This window comes from Anas platyrhynchos, chromosome 1, assembly GCF_047663525.1.
Source record: "Anas platyrhynchos isolate ZD024472 breed Pekin duck chromosome 1, IASCAAS_PekinDuck_T2T, whole genome shotgun sequence".
Lineage (NCBI taxonomy): Eukaryota > Metazoa > Chordata > Aves > Anseriformes > Anatidae > Anas > Anas platyrhynchos.
Genome location: NC_092587.1, coordinates 131,688,278 through 131,705,826, shown reverse-complemented (window position 1 = coordinate 131,705,826; position 17,549 = coordinate 131,688,278). Strand labels below are relative to the sequence as shown.

The 17,549-nt window shown below is 41.0% G+C and overlaps 1 protein-coding gene across 2 annotated transcripts in view; it reads left to right on the top strand.

The window, feature by feature from the left end:
* Positions 1-17,549, top strand: part of SHROOM2 (shroom family member 2) — a 126,608-nt gene that overhangs the window by 33,194 nt on the left and 75,865 nt on the right. For both annotated transcript variants that reach the window (XM_072029600.1, XM_027447581.3), the window contains exon 2: positions 16,566-16,717. In XM_072029600.1, coding sequence (XP_071885701.1) covers positions 16,566-16,717 — 152 coding nt within the window. The remainder of the gene's footprint in view (positions 1-16,565; positions 16,718-17,549) is intronic.

Sequence of the window (17,549 nt, the reverse complement as noted above, 5' to 3'; positions counted from 1 at the left end):
TTGACCGAGCTGACAAGTGGGTTTAGACGGCTTGCAGGATGTTTCTGCATTTTGTCTCTTGCTTGTATCAGTTTGCCTAGCGCTTGGGATGGGGTCATCTGTAAGCAATGCACGGCCTGATACAAACAGCTATACGTTTATCAGCCGCAGAACAACAGAGATAATCCCTAACTCCATTTTCATGCAGTGTAACTTTTTTCCCCCAGAGACATGCTGCAGATTTGATGGGATTAGGAGAATCTTTGAATGTTTCAACCCTGTTAATATTGCAATACTGTAAATATTTCAACACAATTTGTTCTTGAGATGGGTGTGTGAAGGTGACAGTGCACTGCACTGTGACACTCCAAGCGGTATCCCTGGAAGCAAGGGGAAGGGTCTTCATTTCGGGGGGAAGGGTCTTCATTTTGGGGTGAAGAGGGAAAGCCGCTGCCTCCAGGGTTCTCCAGTTGTTCCCAGGTTCTCGCACTGTAATTTGCAGGTCGAGAACCCCAGTGTTTGCAGCAGGCATGGCCGGGGCTGGGACGGCTGCCAGAGAGAGAGCCTTCGAGTAGGTAGGAGGCCGCGGTCAGGACCTTCTGTACAACGCTGTGTTTGCACAAACGGGAACATGGCTGCAGAGGCACTGAATAAATGTTTTTGTGGCACCTTGGGGTCACTCGCTGTGCCCTAGAGTGGGGGTGAGGGGGCCTGTGGGTGAGGAGACCTCGGGGCGAGGAGGCGCGCTGCAGGGTGCGGCCTGCGAGCATGGCCAGGCCGCTTCATCCCCCTGCTCTGCTGCGGTGCCAGGAGGCCTCCTGGCCTTGCTGTGCGCTGAGGGATGGAAGTACCCTTTGGTTTTCCCTGTTCGGCAGTAGTGCAGCATAAAAGCAGGCCGTGTCACTAATTAATTTCTGCAAGGGCATGTCCTTACTTAGCTTTGTGTTCTTTGGAGGTTAAGGGCAGTGCTCCTCCGTGACAGGAGGCTGAGGGTTAGTTAGGTTTCTGGAGTTTGAGTAGTTTCTTAGAAAATTACAGCATGTTTAATGATGGAGTTGCTTTAAAGGTGCCTTTTTAAATGTATCATTCAATACACTGAAAATAGCTGTAATGTTAAAGCTGGTTAAAATCTGACCTTTCTTCTTTTGCACAGGATTTGAATGTTTCCTGATAAACCTTACCTAAAACTTTTGGTCAGTAAATGAGCTGTGCTCTTTTACTTGTGGTCTTGTGACAGAAGACTCCCCGTTTGCTAGATGAGTATCTTTTCTGGCCCTGTGCTGTTTATGTTTTAAATCCTCTTGACAAGCAGAGCACCTATTGTGCTCCTTGTGTATATGTAAAATTAACAAGCTGCTTGTATTGCCACCTCATCTAGATCATCGTCCTGAAGACAAAGTGTTTTCAATTTGCAAAGCCAGAAGAATGAAAGGCTGAGGAGGTGCAATGCAATACCAGTGCTCAGGAGCAGCATTACCAATTAATAACACTAACTGGAGGAGGAGGCTTGTGTTCCTTATCACGAGACCATTTTTTAAGTTGCGCAAGTTTTAAAACTCAGCCCATTTTTCCTTGTGTGCATTTGACAGGCTCTCTGTTAGAATCTCAAAAATGCACATTTGGATTTAGGGTGAAATAAGCAACATTATTATTCAGCTTTGAACTTTTGGTTTCTGGTTTGTGGGAAACTTTTTTTTTACTACATTTTTACAGCTTTCAGCCATTTTAGTGAGTAGATCATAACATTATTAAGTACATTAACTTACCTGTTTATTCACTGCTTTGTGCTCAGCTCTTGAGAAATTGATACTGAGATAAGCAGGCATAGTTCTGATGTCAGATGATATTGCTGGCTCTGTGGCAGCAGACTGTCTGCTCCTGTATCTGTTAGATCACTGTGGAGAACTTTGCATGTGTGATGGAGCTTACGCTACCTGTCTCCTTGAGATTTGCTTACAGTGAAGCAATGAAGGGGGTAAAACTTGTAGCCTTTAATACAATCAGCACTATAGTGGCTGTGTCATGTAGGACTGAGAGGGTACCTCTGAAGCAAAACGAATGGGCTCTTCATAGACTTCCTTTCTTATTCCTAGCTGAACTGCTGTGCAACTTATCTGTGTATTGGAGCCCAGAAGTACTTCAGTCACTTTTGTTAATAACTAAACCAGCCAACTAAGACGCCAGTTCTTTGTATTTTGTGCCTTAGAGATAAATAGTATGTATGATACTGCAAGTGCAGCAGTATTCCAGGAATAGTATATATGGATATTCCTCTGGATCACAGAGGAACTTTAAACTTCATGGAAGAACCAGTGTACAAAAAAAGTTTGAAAATATGAATAGTAAAAATGTGAAGAATTCAGAGGATATGTACTAAAACAGAGAGTACTTTCAGAAAGTTCCTTGAAGTTTGAATGCAAATAATAACTACAGTAGATAACTAGAAAAGGAGGGAGGGGAGAGGGATTTCTGTTTGTAATGAGGAAGCTATGAATAGAGGATAAAAACAAATTTGTGGCTTGGATAACCACATGGAAGAAGCAAGGAGATTTATTTATAAACTTAAACTGGATGATGCCCAGGCAAGAAAAGACCTATGATTGATAACTGTCTTTTGTCTGCTGTTGCTGTAGCTGCAAAATCCTGGATGTAGCCAGCCAGTCTCTCCAGTTTCAGGTAACTAGCTAAATGTTAGAGTAACAAGTTTCCTGCTTTTTCTGAACAGAAACCAGAGCCAGTGGGTTAGAAAAGGAAGGAAATAAGAGGTATTGCCTGCTAGAGACACCATGCTTGCTTCAAGTAATATCCATGCACTTGACACAGTTTCATGAAGTGTTTCCTCTTGATTACTTCTCACAACTTGGAAGATAAAGAATGTGAACTCAGGAGGAGCTTTCCTCAAATAAATAAATGGGAATTACAGGTCTTTCATAGCACAGTTATCTAACTTCCTGCACTTCAGCCTTACTCATGCTCTGGAAACCCCCTAATATAAAAAGCCGCAGTTCTTCCCTCTGTTGAGCATCAACTGCAGGCCATGTTGGCACAATACCTCGGCTGCTCGTACCTGTTATGTGGTATGGATCCGGGCCAACTTAAATGGACAGCTGCTAGCCTACCTCTGCCTTCCTGTATCCCTGGAAGAACAAATGTGTTTTTCTACGCAGTTCAGTGGAAGTGGAGCTTGTTGTTCAGCTTAGCGGGAAGCTGAGCGTTTAGGGATGTACTCCCAGAAGGCGAATCTGCCCTTCTGGAGACAAAAGACAAGAACAAAAACCAAGGACGCGGGTGCGACTTTCCTCCAGATTCACACAGCTGCATGCCTTTCTGGTCTGTCTGTGTAATGCTTTTCTCTTGCCAAGGTGCCTTTGAAGGTACAGACGTTTGTTTCTGAAACATTAAATGTATGTATACAAAAGGAACTAAGTCATCTGAATTCACACTTCCTGTAGTCCTGAAGCTGTTCTTGAGACAGAGAAACTAACAAAAATACAGGGAGTAGGGCTGTCTTAATTAAAAACAAAATAATTATTTTTTACTGATGTGTTTAATAAGAGGCTTGTAATATATTCTTAGTTTAACTTTGATCTGTAGTGCTAATACACTCTTTGAATATTAAACAAACAAAAGCTCCAAGTCTACTCTTAAGCATGCCATTTGTTTTACCTGTTAAAAGGAGAAATTGCAGTTCTTAACAAAAATAGCAAGGTTCACCTTCAGAAGCTGAGATAACAAATACTAAAAAAAATACATCAGCCAATCTTCAGGTGCATAGATAGGTCAAACAAAAAAAAAAACCTCTAAGGGTTTACAAGCTGGTCATTGGTCATTGACTTTTGGAACCTGGAGTTTATGGTAGCAAAGTGCTTGAAACAGGTAAGGTGTTTCTGGATTATAGAAACCTCCAGAAACCTATTACAGAAATGTCCCAACATGAACATCTGAGCACAGAAAGAGTCTGCATTCTCCCACACTTACTCAGCAGCGAGAGTCAGGACTGCAGTAGCAATGTGCATGTGCAAACCACAAGCTTAGAGTGAACTCCTCTTTCTGTTTTTCACTCCCCAATTCTTTTTCCTTCTTTCTGAGTTGAGGTGTACTCTCCCTGTAAACACCAAGCCAAAGCAGTTAGTAGCAGAAGCGATGCTTGCTCATCTTCTGTGTCCTACCCAAATGTTAGGGTGCCCCTCCAGAAAGTGGGAGATGCTTCCTTCGTCTGCCTGGGGGGGCTGAAATGCACCCCCCTGCAGCCTGGGGGACTGCCCTAACCGCAGGCTGTGGGGTTGGGGAGGTGCCATGCTCCTTGCCCTCTCCCTGAGGCCATGCTGTTGTGCAGAAGGAATCCCTGCCTGATAGGTGAGAGTACAAAGGGCAGGGGGGTTTTGTTTTGTCCTTTTTTTGAGGTGTATGACAAGGACTCTCTTTGGAGGAGAGGTGAGTGGGCAGTCTGAAGTACAGATTTCAGTTCCCAGTTATTCAAGTCAATAACAAGTAATGCGAAGTGCATAAACACTGGTGGGAGCAGGGAGAGAAATCCGCATTTACTCCTCTCTGTGATTGTGCCGTATCTATCGGAGGTCTGGCTAAAAGAACATCTTTTCCAAAGCCCGTTCCTAATAAGCTGAGAATAAAACATAATAATGCATCATTAGCATTTAAGGGATGGATTTAGGAGCCATCACATAAAAAGCCAACCTATTCAGCTGCAGCCTAGACCTCAGCATCAGTACTGAGGGACAGATGCACTCAGCATACCACTCTCTCTGATGATTTTTTTACCAGCATCTTAAAGTACACCCAGTCATTATGCAAGCAACTATGAATGAGGGGTCCTAGGAAGAATTTAGCAGGGTTTAATTGGCTAAAAATTCATTTGTTTGGTCAAATTTTGAACTGTTTTAAGGTATTTCTAATTAGAACAAGGCAACAGACTGCCTTGTTGGAAAGATTGCAGAGACTAATGCACAGCTTGAAATAAGCCTGAGCTATAAAATTTGAGCTTCAGCTGCGAAGTGGTAGGAGAATGAAAGACATCACTCAGGTTTCTGGAAGTGTCATGGTTCAGCTCTGCAGGCAGTTGTGTACCTGCGAAGCCTAAGCCTGCACAGGTAGTGCTCCAAAATGAAGGCAGACATGAGGAGAAGGCATCTTCGAAAGCAAAGTATTGTTAGAATTACATGCCTCTGAATGTAGTTGGTATTAAAAACAAAACCAAACCAGTTTTCATCCTCGTGATTGAATTTGTGATATGAATAATATAATGCTGATCATATTTTTTGATCCATAACAGAATCCTTACCAGATGCTGCACTTTCCTTCCTGTTACCCTACAGAAGGCTGGTCAGGCCCTCTTCCCAAAATGTAAAGATGCAGAAACCACCTTCATTTGGAAACCAGAAGGCTTTAGTTCAGTCAAATCAGTCATTAACAGTTCAGTCAAATCTTCAACTTTCCCTCACCATCACAAATAAAGTATTTTCCTACAGTTTAGGCCATAAGAATTACAGAATTTGAATTTAAATACAGTGCAAACAAACTCGTATATTGGTCCTAACATAGTATGCAGGTTCAATATGTAAACATTATTCAGAGAGATTTTTTCTCTGCTGTTTTTTAGTATTTTAGATGTTTTTGTTGAATTCAAAACGTAGCTAAGTCCTATAGTGCTTTGACCTAATGATCTTTGCAGATGGATAAGATTAACCTTGAAATTTCATCCTCCAAACCTGTGTTTACAGCAATCCTCCTTTGCCATTAAATCTCAGACTAGGTGCATGGATCTTAGGCATAAAACAAAAGTCACTGTTTTTGTCTCAGGAATCCTTTGTGCTTTGCCATTTGCAGAATTGGGTCTCTGCTCAGGATATGCTTCTGGGTGAAGAAGGATTGAGAATGAAACGCAGGTTTTGAGCATAAGTGCTGGCCACAGTGGCTCTCCAAAAGGCTGCATGGCTTTTCTGTAAAGATGGTTGTATGAAATTGCCTATGGGAAGTCTTAAAGAGGACCAAACAGTGGAAAAAAATACTGCTTTGCTGCCAGCTCTTGCATACTTCAGCCTAGGCTTTTAAGACCTGTCTTGTCTCAAAGGAAAACAGCTGTTCCACGGCGTTCATAAATAATACAGGCAGTATCTCGGTTCCACGATATTCTCAGTTTCCTTAGCAGTGTTACAGGCTCATTTCAGGACACCAGCACAGGCAGTCTTTAATTGCCTGTCAGTAGCAAAGATTCAGAGTTTCCTGTTCAATACGGTATTTAGAGCAGTCGACCTCCTCCTGGCAATGCTGACACCCTCAACTCGTATGCTGAGACATGAATTTTTGGTTAAGATCGCTGCATACAGCTATCAATACACGCTTCTCAGAAGTGGGTTGGTTCACCGGCATAGGCAACACTGTGAGGCGTAAGCCACATGTGTGATGTGCATGTGTGTGCATGAAGTGACCCCACCACTAATATGGGAAAGTAGAAGTCTATTTATAAATTTTCTCCTGTAGCACAGGGATTGTTGTACAAACCTTCATCCCCGAAATTCCACTCATACTTGAGCAAGTCCCGTGCCGTGGAGTTGTGAGTGTTGGGCCACACGGTCAGGATGTGTCCTTTAGTGAGCGTGTGTGCACATTTGACAGATACTTTTGCCAAAGAGAAATACAGATGTTTGTCAAACTGAGTGGTTCTGACATAATTAAATACATACTCTCTTAATCAGGAAAAGCAGCTAATTGCGTGAGCGTGTAAAGTTTCGGTATTTCTTTTAAACTTTTTTTTTTTTTTTTTTAAGTCTTTGAAGTGATGTGCTTGCTCTTAAAGCTCATTATGTCAGCAACATGTGTTACATGATGAAGCTTTTGAGAAAAATAGAAAGAGCTACAAATGAAAGCCAAATTGGAAAATGTCCACTCTGAGTAGTAAGCATATTCTAATTTCAGAATATAATAATTCTCCTGTGTTACATCAGGATTTATTGCTCAATCCGTGCAGCCTTTTGAAGCGCCTATTTGTATGTTTTCTGTAAATTTCCCTTGTTTTACTCCCTGGTGATTTTCATACATTAGTTGCTAATTCACAGAACAGTGCTGTAATTCCTTAAGAAAAAAATAACCTTTGTCAAGTGAGTACGAATTACATGGCCCAGTGTAATCATCATACTGGTTAATTATCTCTCATTTATCCTAGGAAGAATTAGACCTCTAAAGCAGAGAAAAGGTGGCAGGGTACTCATAGAGATGCCAAAATGCTTGCATATCTAATTCCTCTGGTAAATTTTTCATGAGGAGGGAATTTCTTCTTAGGTTCCACAGTGATACTGAGTAACGGAGTGGTGAGGAACAGTCCGCAGGACAGCTGCACAAATTGGAGAACCTGAAATTGTGAGCAGCTAGTTGTTTTTTTTTGTTGTTGTTGTTTTAAAAAGGAAATTTATTTATTTTTGAAGAGATACCTCTTAGAGCTAAAATATATGGCAGAGGAACACTAATGGGTAGGGGAAAAAGGGCAGGATACTACAAGGTGAAGGATGCCCGGGGGTACAAATTGCTATAGATTAGTCTCCGCAGAATTAAATTTTGCTTATTTCCGTTTCATGACTCAGAATAAACTTAAGATGTTGGTGCTTAATTGTAGATACATGAATATTTCATACCCTGCTCAGAGAACTGCGTGCCTTAGGTAGGTAGATGGGTACTGTTTCATCTTCTCAATAAATTGAATAAAAAAATTGCTAAGATTGTTATTGTTATACTTTCGACTTTTATTGCTGTGGCGTCATGAGAGATGCACATGGGATATACTAGCAGTCTCTCTGTATAAGCAGCCCTCTGGTGCCTGACTGCACCAGACAGTTCAGACACTGCACATTAAGCAGGTAGGACAGCCTGGGCAGAAAATGCCATGTAATCCACTCTAAAATTTGCTTTCTGAACCTTTTTTCACCATGTTAGAAGCAACAGTGTGACAGTTCCTGCCCTAGAGAAATACATTTAATGCCATCCTCAGTGTTTGCTTGCTTGACCTTTTCAGTGCTTGAATTCTGGGTGAAAGTGGAGTGGGGGAAACTTTCTTCCTTTACTGGACTGCAAATGGAATAAACATGAGCAGTGGAGAAACTAAGGACAAGGTTACCTAGACCTTTTTTGCTTCTATAACAACATGTATTTCTGTTTTTTTGAGAGTCATCCCACTAGCTCTGTCCTTTTATTGCTTTAGGAAAGGGGAATTGAGATTGTATATTGAATGTGCAGCAAAAAGGTGAGTTTGGTAGGTGGTTTGGCAATGGGTGCTTGTGTCTATTCAGTTTGAAGTATTGCATACTTACAGGAAGTGAGATTGTATAGATTATGATAGATGAATTAAGATGAATTAAGACAGTTTTAGGGTTTGTTGCCTATTGCAGCCCTCTGGAGAGAGGAATAAATATATTTTCTTGTTTGACCTTTGCTTTAAATATTGAAATTGTTGAGGAAGATGTTGGAAAAATTAAGGCTCCAGTCTGTACTTCTGGTGCTCCGTGAATCTAATATCATTTCTGAACAGCGAGTAAAAGTTGATGCAAGGAACAAACTCCGTTGTCAGCAGGCTTATATTTAGGAGGAACCTGACCTTCCTTCTGACACTTTGTGGAGGAATGGGTAAGGGACTCAAGAAATAAGACATGTTTTGAAAGTTGTGTTGATGCTTTTGTTTTTTTAAGGAAGTTGAGTAATGCAAGACGAGTTCTCGTTGAAGAAGCTGCTATTTCAATTTTTATAAGAGCACGTCATTCTCTTCCCGTTAGTGCTTATGCCTGCTGTGCAATGCTTAGAAGTGTAACGCTGTGTTCTGCTCGCTCCAATGTGTAGCAGTGGGCTCCTAAATGAAAACTTCAGCTGTTAGCTGTTGAAAATGCAACTTAAATATTTCGTAGAAAGTTAGCATTTAGACTGACTGACTGAATGAGGTAGGTGACTTCTTCAGAAAGTACTCAATTGCTATTTAGTAGATCTTTCAAAGTCTTCCATTGAGGCATATGAGACTTCTTGACAAGCAGACTACAAGGCTGATGAAACTGGACTTTTCCGTGGTAATTAATGCACAGTCATACCTGCATGACCGCACAGACACTCCATGTTTTCTGCTTTGTTTTGTCAGTAAGTCATACTCTTTCCCGTGTTATGCAGTGGTGTTGCACAGGCTGTTGGATTGCATTCAGCATGTTACTGTCAAGGGCACATTGGCAAGCTGTGACATTATTTTCCTGGGATGGACAGGAAGGCAGAAAGATAAGTCAACCTTGTGGAAGTATATGGTTGCTGCAAAGTAAAAAGCCTTGAACCTTGTGATCGTAAAGATTACTTTGTCAGGTCGTATTTTTCCTGTTGGAAGTCTGTTCTTGTTATCAGTTTGAAAAGATAAAATGAGCTGCTTCTATGCATAACCTCTTTTTTTAACCGTTCTTATCATTGTTCAGAGTAACCGAAAGTACAAAAATGTAGGCCTATAAAAAATAGCTAATGTTAACTGCAGAGATTACATATATAAACAGCCTATGTATAATCATCAGTAAGTAAATTTGCACAAGTATAAGCTCACCCTTTCAAACTACTCTGATAGAAGGCGTGTGAGGATAAGTAAATTCTGTGTAGAGAAAGAAGTCCTGTTTTGGCTTTTTGATCATTTATTTCACAGCTCAGGCATGTAGCTCCTTTCTTACACAGAGTATTTTGTCACTTCGGAAAAAAGATGGAAAGATATTTTTAAATCTGTGTAACATATCCATGAGTTCAGATGGGTTCCTGTGGGTCAGATGTCGTTATCTTCTGTAAAATAAAAAGCCAAGCTGTCAGCTAAAAATAAATGGGAGTTAGCGTTTCTCAAGTGGTTCTTGAGAATAAGACGAGTGCAGCTTGTCTGGACTAATGCTGTACTAAGTAACAGCTGTAGGGGGTATCTAGATGCTGATGAGGTGCTAGGAGAAAAACAAAAAAACCTTGAGCTGTGCTGTGCAAGTGGTACAGACGCATCATTGCGAGTGGTAGGGGCGAGGGAGGAAGGGGAGTGGGATTGTCCAGGCTCAGGTCCAGCAGCAGGCCACTTCCCCCGCCTCCGTTTCCATCATCCCCATCTTTTCCACTCTTATTTTGGCCTTCTTACTCCAGCACGGCTAGGTCCACGTTCACCTTCCTGCCACCTGGGTGCCACGCGGGGGTTGTTTGCGCTGTAGGGGCTCGGGGTCTGCCCTGCTTCATCCTGCAGGGGGCTCTTGTATAGGAAGATCCCCGTAAAGCCTGGGTTTTGTATGGATATAGTTGCTCTGTAGAGATGTTGTATATGCAGGCCTGCTGCTGTGGGTCATGTGGGGATGTAGAGGCCAGGGTATGCTTTCTGAATGCTACTGGGATAACTTTCACTGAGTTGGAAAAAGCAAATTTTATTTAGGAGCTGTAAAATTTGTCTAGTGTACCTCAAGTACTAATAGCAAAAGAAGCAACCTTAACACTAGGCAGCCACACCTTCCTTCTTCTGATACATTATCTCTTTGCTTCCAAGGCATCATGGTGGGCCGGTGTTTCTTTGGTTGGTTGGTTGTTGTTTTTTTAAAAATTATTATTTATTTTTGTACAAGTGTTGCACAATGATGAAATGCTTCCAACTCCTGTGGCTGAAACAATGGAATCAGTTGGCAAAAAAACTTAACCTGAATGATGAAGGTTTATTTTCTTTCAAACCTACAAATCTATGTGGAGCCTCTCTTCCTGAAATTTTTCCTTTGTAAATTGTGCTCATTGGCTTTTGGAGGCAAAGATTCAGTAGACTTTTAACTTCAAGTACTTAGTTTGTCCTTCTTAATTTGCAAGGTCCATAACGGGACTGCGATGCGACCAGATGAAGGCACAGTAACAGGGTCCTCACAGAAACAGTGACCAATGCTTTATGATCAGAAAGGTCTTCTCACAGCATAATGGAAATTAGTGATTTGAATGATCTGTTCAAGTATTAACTTTTAGAAAGGAAAGTGTTTGTTTGTTTGTTTTTTCTGGACTTTTTAAACACTCCTAGTTTGAGGAATTCTGAAGTCAGGTTTCAGCTTGCAGTCCATTTTTACAGCTGTACTAAATCCTCGACAAAAATGGCCTGTCAGGGTGGAAGCGACAGCAGGCCCTTCATCCGCACGGCCAAGTGGACACAAGTATAAGGACTGAACAAGTGCTTAAATAATTGTACCAAGTGACAACTTTTCAAAATATAATACTTTAAACAAAATAAAAATGCTGAGCAAATAGAAGATTGCTAGGAAAATATCCAAATGTTTAAGTACACCAGATAAAAAGCAATTAGAAAGGGCCATGGAGAGCCTCCACCCTAAAGGTTTAGGGGGAAAAAAGCTGCCTGTGGAGGAAGGTGCTGTCCCAGACCAAACATCCCTAAAATCTAGAAGTTTCCTGTGAAGTTTAGGAATAATCGGGGCAAGAGCAAGTGCAGGCAATGGCTGGTGTGTGAAGTGCTGACACCAAGCAGAAGTTAAACTGGCTTCTGTGTTAGCACAGAGCATCTCCAGATGAGGCCCCGTGTTAGCAGGCACTTGTCTGATGGAGGTCCATCCAGCGCCAGGTCCGTGGTGTTGTCCTGCTCTGCATAGGCCTGAGCGTAGCAAGGTGACAGATGCAGTCATCTTTTTGGGCACCGGGCCCTTGGGCTGTTGGCCTGTGAGAGGTGGTGTTTTGGGGTGGAGAGGCCAGGTGCTGACTTGAAGGTTTGCTGGATTCCTCGCTTTGCCATGGACACCCAGCAGTGTTTGGGGCATTTCTTCCAGTTAGGAAAATGCAGGCCTTACCACTCGGGCTGGATTTGCTGAACTTGGCGCTGTGCTTTTATTGTTGGTTCCTCAGAGTTACACAAATGCCAGGTTTTGTCTGTAAAGGTATTTCTCCTTTGTGTAACTCAGTGCAACACAAAATAGCTAATGCTTCCTATGTTTTACTTGTTCTGAAGATCTCATACGAAGTTTTTTAGGTTTGGGCTTTTTTTTAAATCCATATTAGATGCTCATAAGGCAAACAGCCACAGAATCATTTCTTGGCTGCACAGGGAGTGAGTTATGATAAAATAGTTTATCATGGCCGATAGCAGAATGCTGATAAGTGGAGCTGTTTTTTCCTGTGTTTGTTTCTGGGCCTGGGTTTCCATCCGTCTCCCACCCGGCCCAGAGAGAGCCAGCACAAGAGTCTGACCCGATGTCATCGTGGTAAACAAAACGCGCTATCGTGTGACACTGCGCTTCCCAACCTGGCTCCCGCTTGTTTATACAGGTGCCTATAGAGGAATGTGAGTATTTAAAGTAAAGCATCAGGCCTGGTAAACACAGAAGTTAATGGGTCACATGCTAGCAGTGGTGCACCCCCTCAACGCTACTGCATTTTAAAGCTGCCAACCATAGGCTGTTATTTTCCCTTTCAGATGTGTTACCCACAGTGGGAATCCAGACTTGTAAGTGTCCCTGGAATGTGTTTGTGTGGCTAGCTGTTACACTTTTCCCCCCAGCTCTTCCCCCATGTGAAAGCCCTTTCTCCTTTTCACAGAAAGAATTTCACATACTGCACTACATGGGCGTTGTTTTTTTCATTCGCACCATTTTTGTCCTAACCATTATCTACATATGTTTCTTGTATCAGCGTCTCTTCCTCTTTTGGGGATATGATAAGCAGGAATAACTTTGGGAAGATAAAGCAGTTCATATCAATACTGTTATGACAGCAGAAGTCTCTGGTTCCAATCCTCGCTGATGCATGGATCCCAAAATTTGCCTTTGCTCTTGGACACAGGGAGGTCATCAGGGACAAAGTGAGAGTTGGGGATTGTCTAAACAGATGCTTTTCATCAGCAAACATCCTCTTCCTCTCCTCTTGAAAACACTTTTTTGTAGCAATATCAGCATCCCTGCTAAGGATAGGAAGTCATGCTGTTTAATCTTGTTGATTTAGCATAATAAGAGGGGTGCGAGTCGTTAATACATTACTGAAAAGATGGTTTGAGATTTCTGGAACTTTTCCTTGCTCATCCAAGGTGGGCAGTGTAACTATACAGGTTTTTTGAAGGCTTAGGTCTCTTATTTATAAGAAAATAAGGTGTTGATTTTCTTGGCTGTGTCTTTAGTTTCCTGGTATTGCTGTAAAAGCGTTGAGATGTACACTTCAAGGACTTTCAGTTCCTGCAAGCATTCCAGGTTGAGCAGAGGGTTTGCTCAGGGCTATGTCCTGACCCATCTGCCTGCTGACCATGACTGAGGCAGATCTCTTCTTGTTGACTTTCTTGTAAGGCTTCATCTTAACACCTCCCTCGGCATTTTCAAGGGTTTGTTTTCAGCTCTGTACTGCTAGTTTTTCTGGGAACCTGAATTTCAGAAAAAAATTGGACGTTAGATGAACAATATGAGCTTAAATCTTTAAAGATGGGTTTAAATCCTGCCATGCATAGCACAGCTAACCCCATAGGTGAATGAGAGCAATACATAAATGGTTGAGGCGTGAAAAATAATGGTGAAATTTTTGAGTGTAGTTGCTAGTGCTAAAACATTTATGAAGGTTGGGATTTACAGGTCTGATGAGGTGGAAAATAAATCAACAGTTGGATAAATAAAAGTAATAAATGGCAAAACCTAGTAAACAAAAAAAGAGAAAGAAGAGGAACTGGAATGGCACTGTGAAAGTTTGGGCAGAGCAGGCAAGTGCAATATTTTCAAAGAGTCTTTTCCTCATGTTTCATTAGAGGTATGTAAAATCTAATGCTTTTTTTAGTCATCAGTGTAACTGAAGAAACTGTATTTTTCCTGTCTAGCTAACATTCCCATATCCACTAAAAGTGCATTGTCAAGTGGGATGACCGCATTCATGCAGTCATTCAGTGACCTGAGGTAAAGCCGGTAAGAAAGATTTATGTTTCAATTTGTTCAGCTCAGGGGGACTTCTACTGTGAATGGATGTGTAGTTTTATTCTCCCTAGCTGCAACTGATTTGGAGGCAGTGTATTAAAGAAAGCCACTTCCAGCTTTCAGGAGGATTGCTTCAGCTCTGTCCTTAGGTTTTGATATGCTTTTGTGTGTGTGTGTGTGGTTTTGATGTTTCATTTTGTTGTTATTTTTAATTTTTTGTTATTATTTTTTTGATTAATGTTGTTTTGGACAGCCAGAGTCTGTTTGGAAAGCATGCACCGTGTGGAATGTGTAGTCTCCCTGCTGAAATGAAAACTCAGAGGGGGTAACTGAATACTCCCTGCAGTCAGTGCATTGCCAGCCTAAAGAAAAAACAAACATGCTTACAGAGAACAATGAACATTCCTTGAAACCCTAGGAGACAGATTTTTTTTTTTTTTTTAAGACAAAAAAAAAAAGACCCTGTCAAGGTCTTCAAGCCCAGCCTTCTGAATTGTTGACATCCAGGTGGCACACGGGCTTCTCACCCCTTGTTGTTAAGTTGGTACCTTGCTGAGCTGCAACTAGTTGGCACTTACATTTTGCAGTTTAAAATGTGTGCTCCTACAACATATTTTTCCTCTTTTTTTCCACCTCTGCCTGAACTTCTCTCTACATTTCTAGTGATTCAACTCTGCTTTTCATTAAGGTTTTCCCTCTGCTTTTCTGACCTACTGGGCTTCAGACCTCCAAATGTAGTTTATTTAGAAGCAACCCAGAAATGCATCTGGACAGTTGAAGGACTTGAGATTGCCTCTTCAGAGGGTTGTGATTCATGAATCCCCAGTTGCTTGTTCTCTTGTTTAGCTCTGCCTGGCTTCAGGGCTCCTCAGATGGCAGCCGCTCAATTCTCAACAATTGTAAACGAAACTCTTCCCGTGCATTTAAAGTGATTTCCACTGTGGCTCCCTGGCTTTCAACTTCACTGTAGATTTGAACTGAGAATTCAATATTCTGGTAAATTCTTGACATTCAGAAGATACGCAGGCAGGTCAGAGGCAGGTCACAGCTTGAGAGCTAGATGTATCAGGATGTAGAGACTCGCTCTGTCTTTAATTATCTGTGTTTTTATTAAGATAAGAAGTTCTGGAAATTAAGTTGCTTGATTAGTATTAATAATGAGTGTTTTAGAATGGCGTATAAGACTAAGCATTCTACATGGCATTCTTTTTGGCTTAGATTTAAAGGTCTGAAGATTTTTAAGACATCTATCCTGAAATTACATAAAGAGAGCTTTTATGTGCATGAAATGAGATTGCTGTGGTGTATGAGATCATCCTAATGTACTTTCATCAAGAGATATTGCTTATTTTATTAGGTTATTTAATTTAGACTTTCTTTGCAGGAGTATCCTTAAAACCTGTACTGTGAGCACCACAGTTCATGAAGTTAGGTTTCCTCTGGATTTATCTCATTGTTGATTGACTTCGGTGCCTTAGAAGATGGTTGTACTTTATGAAGCTTTGTGCAGTTGGGGCAATTACAAGGAATTCTTCTTTGTAGGTTCACAGACTTTTAATAATGAGGGACTTGGAGATACTGTAGTTGACACAAAATGTAATGAAGACATAAATGAAAATCTTTGCTTTGAACACAAAGTGTCAAGTCAGTAAGAAGAGGTAGGATATGGATTATGAGCAAATGAGGGATGAATAAAAACTCTAGATGCATAGATCATCTGAGAGGCTGGAGGCTGTGTTGACAGCAAAAGGGAAGGGAACAAACCGAGAAAGCTGAGGGCCTGACTTGCAAAGTCTTCAACACCTACAGCTGTGCTTGAAATCAGCTTAAGCTGTTGGTACTTGTTAGTCTGGCTGATCAAGCTTTTGGGATTTATTTTAAATTAAAAAATGGGCAACTTGTAATGGGCTGGCTTCCTTCGTCATTGTGGGAACTACCCAAAACCAGCTGTTAAATTTGTTGCGTACGTGTTTCACTGCATATGATCAATAGTTCTGTAAGAATTGAATGCATACCAGAGAGGCCCATGGAAGCAAAATAATCTTTCGGTGAATATCCCTTAGCATGGCTATGTTCTTCAGCAGTGTGACACATTATTTTAATGCCTTAGATCTCAGACCAAAACCTCTTCCTCTAGCCAGAGCTGTTAGTTAGCTGTATGGACTGTAAATTCTCAGATATTTTCCAAAATGGTATATGCCTGATGAAAATCAGTTTATTTTCCAGACCAGGTTGTTATGCAATATTGTGTAGCTTCACAGAATGCCAGTTCTGTGGAGCTGACTGTGTGGTTAATGTTATCGACTATGTGGTTACTATCACTGGTTACCTTTTCTGGAGAAATAGATTTTAAGGTGCCTGCCCAAAGCTCTATTTGCAAGTATGATTACCTGTACTGTATTGAAGAGACTTCCAGATGACAGATTTTTTGACTCTCAAATTTCCATTAAGCTTCCTACTTTTCTCAGATAGTTTCCCTCATACCTTTTTTTTTTTTTCCCTAATCTGATCGTCTCTGTATCATATTCTTTATAGTGTTTGGAATTTTTTCAATTATTTTAACCACTTAATTACTGTAATAGTTATTGTATGAAGCCAATATTGAAAGCTCATTAACTTGTTTTAAAGTGTCATTATGCAACCTTAATAATTCTACCATTTGGTTTGCTTTCTCTTCAGATTGAAGATGGGAGCAAAGCTGCGTCTGTGGACAAGTTACTGGCTGGGGACGAAATTGTTGGCATCAATGATGTGGGCCTCTCTGGTTTCCGACAAGAAGCAATCTGTCTGGTGAAGGGCTCACACAAGACGCTAAAGCTTGTGGTAAAAAGGTAAGCTCGTGACATTCAGCTGGAAAACCAAATATGTTCCAATCTTTACATTATTGAACAACAAAATTTGCCAAGAGTTGGCAAGATAATGGCTTTCATTTAGTGCTATTGATGTTCATATTATGTAGTGTTACTTCTTGAACAGAGGATCGTTATGGAAGAAGATGTAGGCAGAGGTAGTGTATTGATCAGAGCAAGAACTGAGGCATTGTATTCTGTGAATACTGTTGTAGTGGTAGGAATTGTTCTCTGTTCCTTCCTGCCCTCTTGAACTACAGGGACTGAAGCAAACTGTCCAGCCTGCCCTGCTGCTTCTGTATTTGGTGAGCTGACATTGCTAATGCCTTCTGGTACATTTGCAGTGCACACCAGTTTGACTCTGAGTAGGGGGTTACATGTGAAACTTTTGGAAAACTGTTTTCCCGTGAATACTTTCATGGGAACATTTATGAGAATATTTGGGATTTCAAGCATTTCTCATGTGGTTTGGTTAGTGTGCTTTTAGCTATGTATTAGTTAAGGGAAAAATTGAAAATATTTATCAAAATAGAACATAGTTGTGATATGGAAACTTTGTATTCTCATTTTGATTTATGACACTTAAGTTCATGCTTTTTTAAAAAACTCATTTAAATAAAAATCAGCTTCATAACAGAATTTTGGCTTTTGAACAGATGCTAAATGCAGGATAAATCTGATAAGTTCTGAAAAAAATAAAACAGGAAATTTGAACAAGAAATCTTTCTCACTAATTTTGTATTCTGGTGAATCAGAACTTTCTAATTACGTTAGAATTGCATTATACCAACTAGACTTTCATGTGGGAATTTTG